This window comes from Nannobrachium achirus, assembly GCF_963921795.1.
Source record: "Nannobrachium achirus genome assembly, chromosome: 5".
In the NCBI taxonomy this organism is placed as follows: domain Eukaryota; kingdom Metazoa; phylum Chordata; class Actinopteri; order Myctophiformes; family Myctophidae; genus Nannobrachium; species Nannobrachium achirus.
In genome coordinates, this window is record NC_137814.1 from 44,431,299 (window position 1) to 44,446,832 (window position 15,534).

At 40.7% G+C, this 15,534-nt stretch overlaps 3 protein-coding genes across 3 annotated transcripts; 1 reads left to right on the forward strand and 2 right to left on the reverse strand.

Moving 5' to 3' along the window:
- Positions 1 to 2,131: 2,131 nt before the first annotated feature.
- Positions 2,132 to 4,474, forward strand: LOC308285095 (apolipoprotein D-like; the record flags this gene model as incomplete). Its single annotated transcript, XM_080725814.1, has 4 exons — positions 2,132 to 2,251; positions 2,739 to 2,860; positions 3,436 to 3,524; positions 4,236 to 4,474. 4 exons carry the CDS (start codon positions 2,132 to 2,134, stop codon positions 4,472 to 4,474), a joined length of 570 nt encoding a protein of 189 aa, XP_080581940.1.
- Positions 4,475 to 6,597: 2,123 nt separating this feature from the next.
- LOC308284753 (apolipoprotein D-like) lies at positions 6,598 to 7,889 on the reverse strand (the record flags this gene model as incomplete). The annotated part of the gene is made up of 4 exons (XM_080725483.1): positions 6,598 to 6,839; positions 7,224 to 7,312; positions 7,466 to 7,587; positions 7,770 to 7,889. 4 exons carry the CDS (start codon positions 7,887 to 7,889, stop codon positions 6,598 to 6,600), a joined length of 573 nt encoding a protein of 190 aa, XP_080581609.1.
- A 4-nt stretch (positions 7,890 to 7,893) lies between these two features.
- Positions 7,894 to 14,288, reverse strand: LOC308285096 (apolipoprotein D-like; the record flags this gene model as incomplete). The annotated part of the gene is made up of 5 exons (XM_080725815.1): positions 7,894 to 7,903; positions 10,924 to 11,119; positions 11,344 to 11,432; positions 12,327 to 12,445; positions 14,169 to 14,288. 5 exons carry the CDS (start codon positions 14,286 to 14,288, stop codon positions 7,894 to 7,896), a joined length of 534 nt encoding a protein of 177 aa, XP_080581941.1.
- Positions 14,289 to 15,534: the final 1,246 nt, after the last annotated feature.

Genomic DNA, 15,534 nt, shown 5'->3' on the forward strand with positions numbered 1-15,534 from the left:
TGCTCACAGTTTTCAAACAAAAAATTCCGAATGGAAATCCGTTCAGGCATTCATGAACTAGCAGCCATTATCTTTTCTTAAAATGGAAACAAACATGGCTGCCATGTTTGAAAGATGGGGTTGCTATGGGGGTTAAACATGCAATTTCACGATTGCTATCATGCCTACTACATTTTTTGGGGTCCAAAACATTTTATTTTTTTTCAAAAACGGGAAATTCTCAGGATTAGCGGGCCTGGCAGAGAGGGACATTAGCATATTCTCTGGACTATCGGGCCTAGCAGTGAATGAGTTAAACTAAGAACTGGGTGATACAAAAGAGTACGGTGGCACAGTGGTGAGGTTCCTGCCCACCACTGCTGGGTTTGAATCGTCCATCCAGCTCAGCTTGGCTATAGGGCTGTTGTAGTGGTTTCTGCGTTAACCTCTACAGTTTTGTTAATTCTGCAGGGAGCAGTTAATGCGTACCTGTCCATGAGAAATAGCTGCAAAAGGTAAAATGCCGCGGCACGATTGGTCTTCAACCAGACAAAATTCTCACATGTCTCCCCCCTTCTCCGCTTCCTCCACTGGCTCCCGGTTGCTGCCCGCACAGAATACAAAGCACTGATGCTGGCCTTCATAGCAGCCAAAGGTATGGCACCTGATCGACCCCTATACAACCCCACCCATTCACTCAGATCAGCTTAAACAGGGATGCTGACAGAACCCTCGCTAAAAACCCCAGGACAAAAATCCACTTGTCCTAGACAATTCGCCCTCCTGGCCCCCAAACTGTGGAATAAACTCCCTGTCGCACTTAGAACAACAGACTCACTCCCTAGCTTCCACCGTGGTCTGAACTCGTCAGACTCACCTCTTCAGACTCAACCTTAGCCCATAGCACTTACTGTAGCACTCGCCTCCCCTCAGTGACCATACGTGAAAGTTAGCTAGCGTAATTTACAGTTTATATAACGTTTTTACTGAATAGGTGCTTGGTCTACCTATGTTATTTTTCTTAGATTACTATTTCTATGCATTTGATGCATTTATGTTGATGTTTGATGTATTACCTTGCTTATTGTAAATCGCTCTGGATTAAACGTTTGCTAAATGCCTAAATTGTAAATTGTAAAAGCTGCTCTATGTTTTAAATAATAAGCACCTGTTGTCATTGAAATTCACATCAGTATACAACAAGACTTCCATTAAATATGTTAGATTTTATCAGAACATCAAGATGAGAAAAGATCAAATTACTTTTAAGCTTATTTTTCTTGACACCATTGACACATGTTGGCTCAGTACTCACTGAGAACTATCAGTTCTTTGTCATTCAGTTTCCTCACCCAGATTCTGTCAGCTGGTGGTTTGATTTTCCAACCAGAAGTTACAAGGTCTCTCCTCAAACCTATCTAGACTATTGCCACTCGTTCTCCATGTGTGTTACTGTTTACTGGTCTGACAGTAAGCCTCATCTTGGTTGGTGACAGTCATCTTGTCCACACTGGCTCCATTGGAAGTCAGGTGGCTGTAGCAGAACAGGCCCAAAAGTCATTGCAGCTGTAGGCCTATATCAGAGCCTAAGAGTCATGTGGCATGGTTTGAATAACATACTGTAAGTATTAAGTAATCATTTGAACAGGTGCCAACAGAGGGTAAGAGTCATGTACGTGGCATGGTTTGAATAACATACTGTAAGTAATCATTTGAACAGGTGCCAACTCTCACACTCCACTACTTACAAAACATATTATATATGTCAAAAGGAGGAGGGATCGAAGTGATGTAACCTGCAGACCCCAGTATATAAAAATGCACCCAAAACTGTGAACTTCACTGAAACCAGGTCGTTCTCCTGAACACATGTACAGGTAAGGATCCAACCATCTCTCTTCTTTATGTCACTCTCTCATCTCTCTCAAGATTAATTCATAGTCTTTAACTCATCTTCAAGCTAACAATTTATGGCTAGCTTGAAAAACAAGCTAACACTATGGATAACTACCGGTATTAAATTAGCTTTCCTCAGCTAGTTATCTGAAATTATTTCTGCAGTAGGACTTCACGAATAATGCTCTGTTGTATTTAGCCTACGCAACAACAAAGATTTGACGTTCTTCACAGTTTCTAACTTTCTGACGAGAAGATGCAGGCCATCCAGGTGATTTCTGTGACTCTGCTGTGCGTTCTGGCAGCCAACGCTCAGGTCACCAAGCCGGGCAGATGCCCCCAGCCCGCTGTTCAGCAGAACTTTGATCCCTCCAAGGTGAATATATGGAAATACTATATTACATATATCTGCCCTAGGTTTTAATGTTTGCTTATATCTGATGTTAAATTAGCTAAGGAGCAACACATAAAGATGTCTTTACTAATTCAAATGTACATGCTGTAAAATGTATTTCTGGCATTTAAAGCTGCATTCTGTAGGTTTCATGTACTACCCGGGGCTTGGACCATGGTATCCCGCATGCATGGGAGACTAAAGTTCTACCGTTCTTTCAAGACAGAACCTCCACTTATCCAGGGGAGATAATTTATGTATTATGAGTATGAGCTTCAGGCAGTACTTCTTATGAGCCAATAGGTGTCCCGACACCAGGGTCTAATTTTCTCACAGGAAGAATAGGGAGACCACCTCCAACCACTTTTGGATAGCAGCTTTAATAATCTCATCTAATAAAACATGCAGCTAATCACTTAGGAGTGTTTGGTCCTACATGACCCTCTGTGTTGTGTGCTTTGCCCTGCAGTACATGGGTAAGTGGTACGGGATCCAGAAGCTGCCAACCACTTTCCAGCATGGAGAGTGTACCACTGCCCAGTACCATCTGAAGGGCCCCGGAGTTGTTGGGGTGCTCAACAGTAATTTGCTGTGAGTACCATCTGCATATAGGATATGGTCCTAACTTAAATAAGCCTGAGAGTGTCATTTGTACATGTGTACACTCTCTGAGCCACAAATGCACATAAATAACAATTTTACAGCACAACAACGACAATGTTGTAGGCCTATATGCCAAGAATAACTGGCCTTCAAGTGAAAAACGTGACACCATCTGATCTGCCATGTTTTCAGTTATTTCCGAAATTAGAAATTAGGCATTGGTCAAAGTTACAACGGCAAGACACATTTAATAGGTTTTATTTGGCTCAGATAAAGCTTGCGTATGTTTAGATAATTTGTTGTCCGTTCTGTCTCAACCCATCATCACTCAAAATACAAAAAACTACCTCAATTCACAAGTAAAAACAAAAGTCATTTAGCATAGTGAGTAGGCTACTGTCATGTTCAGCCTCCACAGCGGAAAAGATGCTGCTTGTAATTCATGTTTCAACCATCATGGTGCAAGTATGAATTTAAAAAAAAAGTATTTTAAAGAAACCACTTTGTTTCATGGTTCTCGCTCTTCTCTTTCTCTTATGTTTTTAAAACTCTACCTCTCTCAGTGCTGATGGAACCATTAGCTCTGCCACTGGAACAGCCAAGGTCGTTGACCCATCTGAACCTGCCAAGCTGGAGGTCTCCTTCAATGAGAGTAAGGACGTCAAATGTGTCATGCACCGCATTCTGTAACACTTTCACTTATCAATAGCTAATTTGTTGGTATAGTATTGAGTATTATAGCTTGTGTTTGACATGGCGCATTGGCGCTGAGATACTTGTGTAGCACTGACTACTACTGTAGAATCGACTGTTTGGACACTTTTAGTTTGGCACTGCATTGATAATTTGTGCTTTAGGTATTGCTATTTGTGTTGTGCTTTGACACTTATTTTTTTGTGACTTGCTCTTTTCACTGTACAGTACAGTACAATAGTTGTTTCTTTTTCATTCTTCTCTGTAACTTTGTAACCTTATTTTCCCCCTTGGGATAATAAAGCTATCTATCTGTCAAACATTATCTTTGATATAGTGGCATGTGGAATATTTTGAATCACATTAAAGTGCCATTCCCACTGGTCACGATAACTATAAAGGTAACTATAACTAAATCTTTCACCATTGTATTTTTAGTTGGTGTGTCGGCCATCCACTTGGCTTAGAACTTTTTTAAACTATATTTGATCTAGCACTAGTACTAGTACTAGTTCTAGTGTGAATGGCCCTTATCCCTGGTCCCTATTTTGGGCATGTCATTATAGGCGAAGATATCAATCACCTGTTCTGCATTTGTATTTGCATGCCACTCTTGAGTCCAAAGATGTTCAATCAATCAATGACTATCATGTGCACCCATCTCCTTCAGACGCTCCCCCTGGTCCCTACTGGGTGCTTTCCAGTGACTACAACCACTCCCTGGTGTACGGCTGCAGGGACTACGGTGCCTTCTACAAAGAGTTCACCTGGATCCTGTACAGAGAGCCTGTTATGCCCGAGGAGACCCTCGAGGAGATGCACAGCATCCTGACTTCCATCGGAGGCAGCGTGGACAAGCTGACCACCACAAACCACGATGAGGTTTACTGTCGCCCCATGTTCGAGTAAACACACTCGCGTATACTCACAGAGAGAGAGAGAGAGAGAGAGAGAGACTCCTGATTCAGCCTACAGACCTCTGAGACACAGAATGACTCGGATTCATGTGTGTTGAATGTCTTATGACTGTGCTGTCTATGAAATCTAGTCAAAGCAATAAACCTGATAGACAATAAGTGCATGTGCCATGTTCTCCTTTATCTAATGAGTCTGAGATGATGTGGTGTCCGTGTCTGTCTACGTCTAATACAAAATACATTTGATCTCTCATCCAGGTACCTCTGTGTGTCACTCACCACTCACATTGATAAATGTGCACAGACAGAACTTTGATTAGAGTTCTGTTCTGTATCTGTTTGTACATCCAGTAAAGCCTAGGACTCATTTGAATCTAGTTGACATTTGGAGGCTGTTAAAATATATGGGTAGAAAGTATCCATTTTTTCTTCGGTTCTTAAAGGTGTATTCAGTGATAATGAAAGTGGCCGGGGGTCATCTTGTCCCTTACTGGCCTTACAGCGTGGAAATGTTTCTTTTTTTATAGATTTTTGACACCATTATAATGTTCTCGTTTTGATCATTAGACCCAATCACTGAATATCGGTAGGCCTATGTCTCCAGCTTCAGGATATGTATGATACTGATTTACTACGAGACTGTGGCATTTTATGAGTTCAGTAGTTTACAATCTAGGCATTTAGCAGACGTTCTTAATTCAGAGCGACTGTGGTTCTCAAAACTTTTATTTTGACCATCATAACTAAACATCATATTCATAACATAACTACGGCCATACTCTACCCTGATTGGTCGAGGACTGGCTGGCCACCTCTGAAAACCGAATCTAGCTATGCTCGCAACACGGGCGATGGTGGAAGTCCTTATATGGTCAGCACACATTCTAGTGACGAGAATGAATGGAAAATGTACCAATTATATTTTTATTTGAATGAAATACAATCACTGAATATACCTTTAAGTCATACTGTAGGAATTACTTTAGCCTTTGGACTCTAAATCGACATTTAAAGTGATGACTAATATCCATGCAGTACATGTATGTCAGTCGATATTCAACTAAATAATGGCAGTAATGACAACAACTCCCTCCCCATTTTATGAAACACTCGTCAATGACCAATCAATTTATTTATTTATTGCAATGACAATACATCAGCAGTTATATACTGTACAGTTACATTTGCTTAAAAAGCTAAAACAAATTTAGCTAGGGATAAATGCCATGACTTCTTGCGGGATAGTTAAGACAAGCCCAAGCATCACATGTAATATAAATGATAATAATAAAATTGATACTTTAACCAAATAAATATCTTAAATGATATGAATCTAACTGTAATCATCAAATGATCAGTGATGAATGTATCGTCCATTTGAACCTCAACTTAGAAAGAGGCCAGGGATAAAACCAGAGAAAGAACTGCACAATTGAAGAAATGTTAAAATAAATAAGCTAATACTGCTAATAAATTAAACAATGAATAACAATAGAAGGATAATACACGAAAAGAAGGGTTTTTAGAAGTCGTTTAGAAGATGAGATAGTCAGCTTCTCGATAGCCTCGGGTGAGACCTTTCATAGTTAAGTGGTTAAACAAAGAAATGGGTGATCAAAAAGAGTACAGTGGCGGCACAGTGGTGAAGTTCCTGCCCACCACTGCTGAGACTATAGGGGTTTGAATTCTCCATGGTGCCTCCAGCTCAGCTTGGCTGGGGCTGTTATAGTGATTTTGTTAGCCACTACAGTTTTGTTTAATTCTGCAGAGAGCAGTATTTGTGTTTCTGTCCATGTTCCGTACCTGTCCATGAGAAATATCTATAAATGTGTATGGTATGCTATTATATGCTTTGAGTACACTGGGCTGCAAATGGCAAAAGCTGCTCTCTGTTTTAAACAATAAGCACCTGTTGGTTGGTTGTTGACAATGTTCACTTGTTGTCATGTCATTGAAATTCACATAATCATGCAACAAGAATAAACTATTCCAGTCCAATAAACTATTGGGTGACAGTTCTTTGTCATTCAGTTTACTTCTCACCCAGATTCTGTCAGCTGGTCTCCTCAAACCTCTATCTAGACTATTGCCACTCGTTCTCCATGTGTGTTTACTTTACTGGTTCATGATCTGACAGTAAGCCTCATCTTGGTTGGTGACAGTCATCTTGTCCACACTGGCTCCAAAGGATGTCAGGATGCTGTGCAGATCTTCAACAGTGTCCTCAGGCAGTGTAGGCTCCCGGCTCAGAATCCAGGAAAATTCAACGTGGAAAAGGCCAAAGTCATTGCAGCTGTATATCAGAGTATAAGAGTCATAGTCGGTGGATAGCACCCAGTAAGGAGCAGGGGGGGAGTCTGCGGTTGAGAGGAGAGAGCACAACACGACACGACACGACACGACACGACACGACACGACACGACACAACACAACACAACACAACACAACACAACACAACACAACACAGGGTTTATGCAATATTCCAAGAGAAGTAACTCTATCTAAGCATTATAGCTTTGACTCATTTGTAAACACATTTGTTTAACCCCAAATTAAAATCATGTTGTGGAATTGTCCAGTTAGAAAAGGAATCTTTGTTCCCTGTTTTATACAATACATTTCTGTATTTTGTGTATTATTGAAATTACAACATGAAAAAACAGTACATTAGACATTGGGATTTGTTAAATCATCTAAACATTTGATCAAATATGGTTGTGATGTATTAAGATTATCCTTACACTGAAAGAAGGTGACTTCTAGTTTGGCAGGTTCAGCAGGATCTTTGGGTTTGGCTGTGCCAGATATCGTACTAACGGTTCCATCGGCACTGAAAATTGAAGGTAAAAAGAAAAGAGAAATTATCAGCAAGTCATATGCTAAGTTGAGATGTTTCTTTTTTTAATTAAACAATCCCCTTTAGCCAGGCGCACCTGAATGTGCTTCTAGTCTTCCGGAGTCCTAAACAATGGAATCTACTCACAGCAGCTCTGCGTTGAGGACTCCAACAACTCCAGGGCTCTGCAGGCTATAGGTGGCAGAGCAACACTGACCCTTCTGGAACATCATTGGCATCTTCTGGATCTCAAACCACTTGCCAAGATACTGCCATATAACATGAAGCTCATGAAGTAATCTTGAAAAGTTATTGAATGTCTACAACATATTTTGCTCTATTCTAAAGAGAAAACTGCTAAATGTGTCCTAAAGTCACTATAGGATAGTGAATATGTCTTTTAGCAAAAGCAATAAGAAAGGCAATCATAAAAGATGGTCTCCATATTCACCCTGGCGGGATCAAAGTTCTGCTGAACAGCAGGCTTGGGGCATCTTCCAGGCTTGAAGACCTGAGCGTTGGCTGCCAGAACACACAGCAGAGTCACAGAAATCACCTGGATGGCCTTCATCTTATCACCAGAACCTGTATACAACAACACAGATAGTTTTAGTTCACACCTGCAGATGTCTTTCTAGAGACGATTTCAGTGAATACAGAAGAGTATCACAAATCCTACATTTAAGAGAATTTCACACAGGGAGAAGGAGAAATAATCAGTTGTACCTGCCTATAATCAGTACTGCCTACCAGGTTTCAGTGAAGTTCAGCACTTTTGACTGCACTTTTATAGACTTCTGCTTCTGTACAGTTACATCACTGATCACATTTGGCCCATGCAAGCCAAGGTCCTTGTTTACATACAAGGCTCCCATGATGGAGCAGAGGTATGTGCATGGGAACTGGCACCTGTTCAAATGATTGTTTTCTAAATGTTATTCAAACTGTTTGGGGGAGGGTTTACATGCATACACATGTTACATCACAGTTATGTGGCATGCCACATTTCACGTTTTAAGGCACAACAATGAGTCAAGAAAGAATACGTAATAGGTTCTCAAAAATAATAAGTAGTAGTTATGGTGGTGGTGGCAGTCGTAACAATCTAGGCCACGGATGTGCAAATCCCAGAACCAACCACTTATGGTAAGTCATATTTTCTGGTTAAAATAAAACTTCATTTATTATTTCTTAGTTTTTTAAAGGCTAAAGCATTCTGATAGTAATCATTGCTATAGAGTGTATCCCTGTTTCTCCAGCTCTTTAATATACATTTTCAGGGTTGCAACATATCTGCCTTGTAGATCTGCTATTTTAATTAGAAAAAAGCATTCAACACAAAAAAGTTATGTTTTGACATATTTTTTTGTTCCATTTGTCTTTTTTCTCTGTTCATTTTGCACATAATAGAGTATGGGTCATTTGTTGTTTTCATTTCAAATCTGATGCGTTTGTTTTCATTGCTAAAGTCACAGTGATGTCACAGTGATGTGGACACCAGGGATCTCCATATATGGGTATAAAAGGGATTTGATTCCCCTGGCATCCCAGGGATCTCCATATCTCCATGCAAAGGGATTTGTTCCCCTGGCATCACAGGGATCTCCATATGTGGTGATAAAAGGGATTTGTTCCCCTGACATCCCAGTGATGTCAGAGTGTGAGAGTCAATCAACAAAAACGACAAGTATTACCCATATGTACGTACGGTCAAGATGACGGTTCTAATAGTAAACTGTGCAATAAAGACAATAGTCTAGGTGTGTTGGCGCTTCCTAACCCCACACAAGCCTTAGCAAAGTATGGTAACTGTCTTTTGATTGGATTATCCAATATGACTTTAATGCTACTTTTGTGTGGATTCAGGATCAGGACGAGTAGCAACTGGTCACACATATTGCCCAAAGAAGCAATATTCCTTCTTGTATCGGCACAACAAGAATAGTCATGTACATGTGTCTCCACTACCCATACTTTAATAATGAACATTACAGTGTTACCACTGGTATAGAGGGTATGCACGTGACATCCTCATCATACCCAGAAGTTATGCGGAACGCCTACTGAGTGGCAAAAAACTACTTTCTGGCCTTGAAAGCCCATACATGCAAACAGAAAATTCCTATCTGATTGCATTAAACAACATTAAACAACGTCATACTCACTTTGCCACTCACTTTGCCACTCGATTTGCCATTCACTTTATGCATGCGCATACCCCCTATATTGGTCTGAAATCATGTCATTTTGAGGCAGAAACAGGTTTTCAGTTATCAGGTAGAAGCTGCAATCTATCACTTCATATGCCTTTTAGAGGTACAGTATAACCACTGTTATATTGAGCTATGGTGTTTGAAATATAATTGAACTGCAGTGAACAAGACATATCACAACATTTCTTTGGATGCACTTTTTCTTATTTCAATATATCACATTCTCTACCAGCGGTACTGAGCATTATTCACAGATTTAGCTTAATTGCGACCGTCAGGTCGCATTTACTACCAAAACCTCCACCGGCTGTCTGTCCGTCCGTCTGTCTGTCTGTCCGTCCCTCCGTCACACGTCACACGTCACACTTTTGCCCTGCTCATATCTCCGCAACCGTTGCCCCGATCCATGCCAAATTTTGCACACACACTCTTTGCCTGCCAAACTACAACCTCCATCCATCAATTCTCACATGGCCCTCTTCTAGCGCCACCATGAGGCCGATTCTTGCAAAACACATTTTTGGACACTGCTCCTACAATTTTTGCCCTAAAATCACGCAAATCGGTACACAGTATGTCTACACTCATCTCATCAAGATGGATATGTCCCATTTAGCGCCACCTTCAGGCCGATTTTGTCAAACACATTTTTGGACACTGCTCCTACAAATTTTGCCCTAAAATCACGCAAATCGGTACACACTTGCTCTACACTGATGTCATCAACATGGATCTGTCCCATTTAGCGCCACCTTCAGGCCGATTTTTTAAACACATTTTTGGACACTACTCCTAAAGATTTTGCCCTAAAATCACGCAAATCGGTACACAGTATGTCTACACTCATGTCATCAAAATGGATCTGTCCCATATAGCGCCACCATCAGGCCGATTTTTTCAAACACATTTTTGGACACTGCTCCTACAGATTTTGCCCTAAAATCACGCAAATCGGTACACAGTATGTCTACACTCATCTCATCAACATGGATCTGTCCCATATAGCGCCACCATCAGGATGATTTTTACAAACACATTTTTGGACACTTCTCCTACACATTTTGGCCTAAAATCACGATGTGACCTGACGGTCGCTTATCTCCCGATTAGGGAGTCTTACTGGTATCAAGTAATAAGATACATTTGAATAAGTCCACTTCAAATGAAATTAAATTGAATACAGTTGGTCACCTCGCGTCACATTAGGTACGTACTGTAGGTATAGATACACGCATTCATCCATTGACAGAAATGTACAGTTGATGTGTCTTGTTTCTTATATTTATTTTACTCTGTAGTGAAAATGGTCAGGTGAAAATCGAAAGCATTGTTTCAACATTTCAACAACGCCACAGCCGTTGACAGTCAACCTCATTTTGATTGGTGACAGACATATTGTCCACGCTGACTCCAATGCTATGCAGGGTGTTCTGCAGCTGCATAGCAGTGCTCTCAGGCAGTGTTGGCTCCCTGCTCATGATCCAAGCAAGCTCCATGGAGAACAATCCTGCTAATCCAACACAGCTGTATACCAGAGAGTAGGAGTCATAGTCGGTGGACAGCACCCAGTACGGAGCAGGGGGAAGGTCTGCATGAAGAGATGAATGCACAAGTCAGTCAGTTTTCATGGTCTGAATATAACGTTATACCAATTTACACTAAAATAACTGATCAGTCACTTTTGTCATTTGTCACACAGTTTATGTTTGATCCTATATCAAACCATTCAACCAAAAAAAAACAAGCCCTGGCGGGATAGGCCTATGTAGGACATTGTTATAACATCCAGATGGATGGGGAGGAAGCCCTTACTCTCAAAGATGGAGGCTTCCAGCTTAGCAGGCTCCGAGGGGTCTGTGGGTTTGGCTGTGCCAAAGATTGTGTTATTGGATCCATCGGCACTGAGAGAGAGAGAGAGAGAGAGAGAGAGAGAGAGTGAATGAAAGAATGAAAGAATAAAAAAGACACCGTTATTAAATAGCTAAAATAGAGCTGTGATGCTCTGTTAGCCTAGATCTGCTATTTTTCTTTTTTACAAATGTAATAACTTTTAATTTTGTGGAATTCTTGTGCAATTCTTTGGAAAAGTATTTTTTTAGGAAATGTTCACTTATAATGACATGCCCAAATAGAGATGCCAGGTTAACGTAGGGTGGGTGGACCCTGCTGAACATCTATTTATTTATTTAACATGGGCCAGAGTTAGCTATACAGCTCATTTTCATCTGTAGTCATCCCATGATTTATTGTGTTTATGAAGTGATTTAGACGCTGACACCCTAAGTTTAAAGTATTTTGTTTTGTGTTGTTCTCATGGATTGACGCACTGACTGCTATACACAGGTTCAATATGTTTTGAAGTTAAATTTACATTTAAAACCAGTATTAACAATATTTTGTAACAATAATGACTATTAACAAAGTGTAAGAAACACAGAAATGTGAAGACTTTGTACTACATTGATTTTAAGTTTTGGATGTGCTACCTTTTGGGGATTTTTTTCAACATCTACTTTTTTTTTAAAGTGTAGTTCTGAAAGAATATAATATATATATATATATATATATATATATATATATATATATATATATATATATATATATATATATATATATATATGTATGTATATATATATATATATATACACACACACACACACACACACACACACACACACACACACACACACACACACACACACACACACACACACACACACACACACACTGTAAATCAAAACAATTTGAAATCTTTAATATTATTAGTCTGATAACTACAATTGCCATCTACTCACAGCAGCTCCCTGTGGACAATCTGAACAACTCCAGGGCTCTGCAGGCTGAAGACGGTAGTGCTGCACTCACCCATCTGGATATCTGACAGCCTCTGGATGCCATACCACTTACCCAGGAACTACAGAGGAAATGGAGATTGTGTAAGGCCATGGTACACACTAAAAAAGATGGCATGTTGGTGGGGCACTTTGTTATCAATTAGGTACAGTAGATTGCAACACCAAGGTCTATGAGAAAGCAGCATTTGATTATGATTGAATATCATTGCTGTTATCTACAATAGAAACTGCCCCAGTGAACGAAATGGTAGGTATCTACCATAGACATGTTATGCACCAACTAGTAACAAAAGCAACTAGAAGCAGTGCTCTTCCGAGCACAGGTCTCCACCAGACCGTGCGTCCTGGTGAACTGATCGGTGGAGTTATAGGTAAAACCACAAATCAGCCTGTTATAGCGCCACCATGAGGCTGATTTTTAAAAAAAAATACGTGGCATTTCTTCCTCGGCCTAGTGGGAAGGTGTGTGCGCGATTTCATGATAATTGCACTTTGCGTTTGTGATTTGAGGCATTTTGTTCAAAACGGCTCAATCCTGCAAACTTTGGAAGCCAATCGTAGCCAATCAGGATGGAATATGCCAAATCGGACAGATCCGTGTCGATCACATGACTGTCGAGATACTGCCTACCGATTTGTAGGTTTTTTGGACAAAATCTGTAAGAATAGTGCACAGAAATGTGTTTTGCAAACATCGGCCACTAGGTGGCGCTAGAAAAGGCCCATTAAGATTTAAAAAAAAAATACGTGGCATTTCTTCCTCGGCCTAGTGGGAAGGTGTGTGCGCGATTTCATGATAATTGCACTTTGCGTTTGTGATTTGAGGCATTTTGTTCAAAACGGCTCAATCCTGCAAACTTTGGAAGCCAATCGTAGCCAATCAGGATGGAATATGCCAAATCGGACAGATCCGTGTCGATCACATGACTGTCGAGATACTGCCTACCGATTTGTAGGTTTTTTGGACAAAATCTGTAAGAATAGTGCACAGAAATGTGTTTTGCAAACATCGGCCACTAGGTGGCGCTAGAAAAGGCCCATTTGAAAAATTTAGGGCAGAGGTTCTAGATTGGCATCCAGGGAATGTGTGTGCTCACTTTGGCAGCGACCGGGCCAACGGCGACTGAGATTAGCTGCTCACAAACTGCGAGGACGCACGCAATCCTACAAACTTTGGAAGCCAATCTTAGCCAATCAGGATGGAATATGCAAAATCGGACAGATCCGTGTCGATCACATGACTGTCGAGATACTGCCTACCGATTTGTAGGATTTTTGGACAAAATCTGTAAGAGTAGTGCACAGAAATGTGTTTTTCAAACATCGGCCACTAGGTGGCGCTAGAAAAGGCCCATTTGAAAAATTTAGGGCAGAGGTTCTAGATTGGCATCCAGGGAATGTGTGTGCTCACTTTGGCAGCGACCGGGCCAACGGCGACTGAGATTAGCTGCTCACAAACTGCGAGGACGCACGGACGCGAAACATCGGCCACTAGGTGGCGCTAGAAAAAGCCCATTTGAAAAATTTAGGGCAGAGGTTCTAGATTGGCATCCAGGGAGTGTGTGTGCTCACTTTGGCAGCGTCCGGGCCAGCGGCGACTGAGATTAGGTGCTCACAAAGTGCGAGGGCGCACGGACGGACTCACGCACGGACGCACGCACGGACGCACGCACGGACACACGGACGGAGGGGAAAACATACTCTCCCTCAGCCTTCGGCTGGTGGAGACAATTAAAGCATTTATAAAATTGAGGAGATTTTAAAAAGGATTACAGTATTCACCTTGGAAAGATCAAAGTTCTGCTGAACTGGGGGACTGGGGCATTTTCCAAACTTGAAACCCTGAACGCTGGCTGCCAGAATGTACAGCACTGTCAGAGTAATTATCTGGATGGCCTTCATCTTTCCACAAGAATCTGTAGAGAGAATATACACAGACTTCTAGTGTAGGTTTCAAGTCATTCCGTTTAATGTCATTTGTTATTCAGCACAATAAGCGTCATTACTAAGATTTTCTTGAGAAAAGACACAGTGACTTGCATACGGTGGGAGAAGTAACTGTAGTCAAGCCTGTACTTACTTGTATGCAGTCTGTAGAGGGAATTCTGGATTAGTCAGGATGTTGAGGCAGATGAAGTATTTCTAATTAAATTATATGTTTGAGCTCACAGGAGAAGTACTTTAAACAACATATGTCCGTGGTCATGTAGTTCTCTCTCCCGAAAGAGAGATCAGACCATATTTATACACATAGATAGAGATAGGAACCTTATGTCTTCATAATCACAAGCTGTACTCTTAACAATACATGTCACACAGTACGTGGTCAAGTAGCATGACGTGGCATCTTGATATAATATTCAGTAAAATATTCAGATTGCCAGAAGACATATATTCTTTTCTTGTACAGCCCTTTTTGTACTGTCACTGTTTGCTTGCCTTATCCAAGTGCCTTCATTTATAGTATATACTGTACTGTACTTCGTAGATATAGGACGCTATAAGTCATCATATTTATCTTGTTTACTAATCTTGTTTTATCTGGCTCTCTATTACGACTGGTAGCCTAGCCTATCTGTCTTTCCTGTCATGGCCCCTTGCGCGTGACTGGAAAAACAGTCAAGTAGCTTACCTACAGTACAATAAATTATTCCACATGGTTTCAGAAGCGGTCAGCGTTTTTTGGTAACTTAAAAAAATCATTAGAGTTAATTTAGCTCTGAGAGTTAATGGACCAAATGGACCTGTCACCATTTATTTGTATACTCTCAGAGTTCAATTAACACCATTTTGTTGTGTAGACATGGTGGCCTGTAGTTACATAACTGGTTGCTGTACCTTGTTTACTTACAAAGCTTTTGTGATGGAGTATGTGTGAGAAATGGAAGCTGTTGTGTTCAGATGATCCTTTATGTTATTCAAACACAGCCCCATGGAGGACTGACAGGAGTTTTTGCAACTTTTTGCTATTTTTGTGCAACACGACAAAGTATAAAATTGGACAATGATTTATGAAAAAAATGAAAAAATGAAATATACAGTTTCTGCCATATTGCGACCATATAACAGATATAACAGAACAGACAGAGATAAAAGATCTCCATATGTATGGGCATGAAAGGGACACATGCAGACAGTGTTAGTGTAG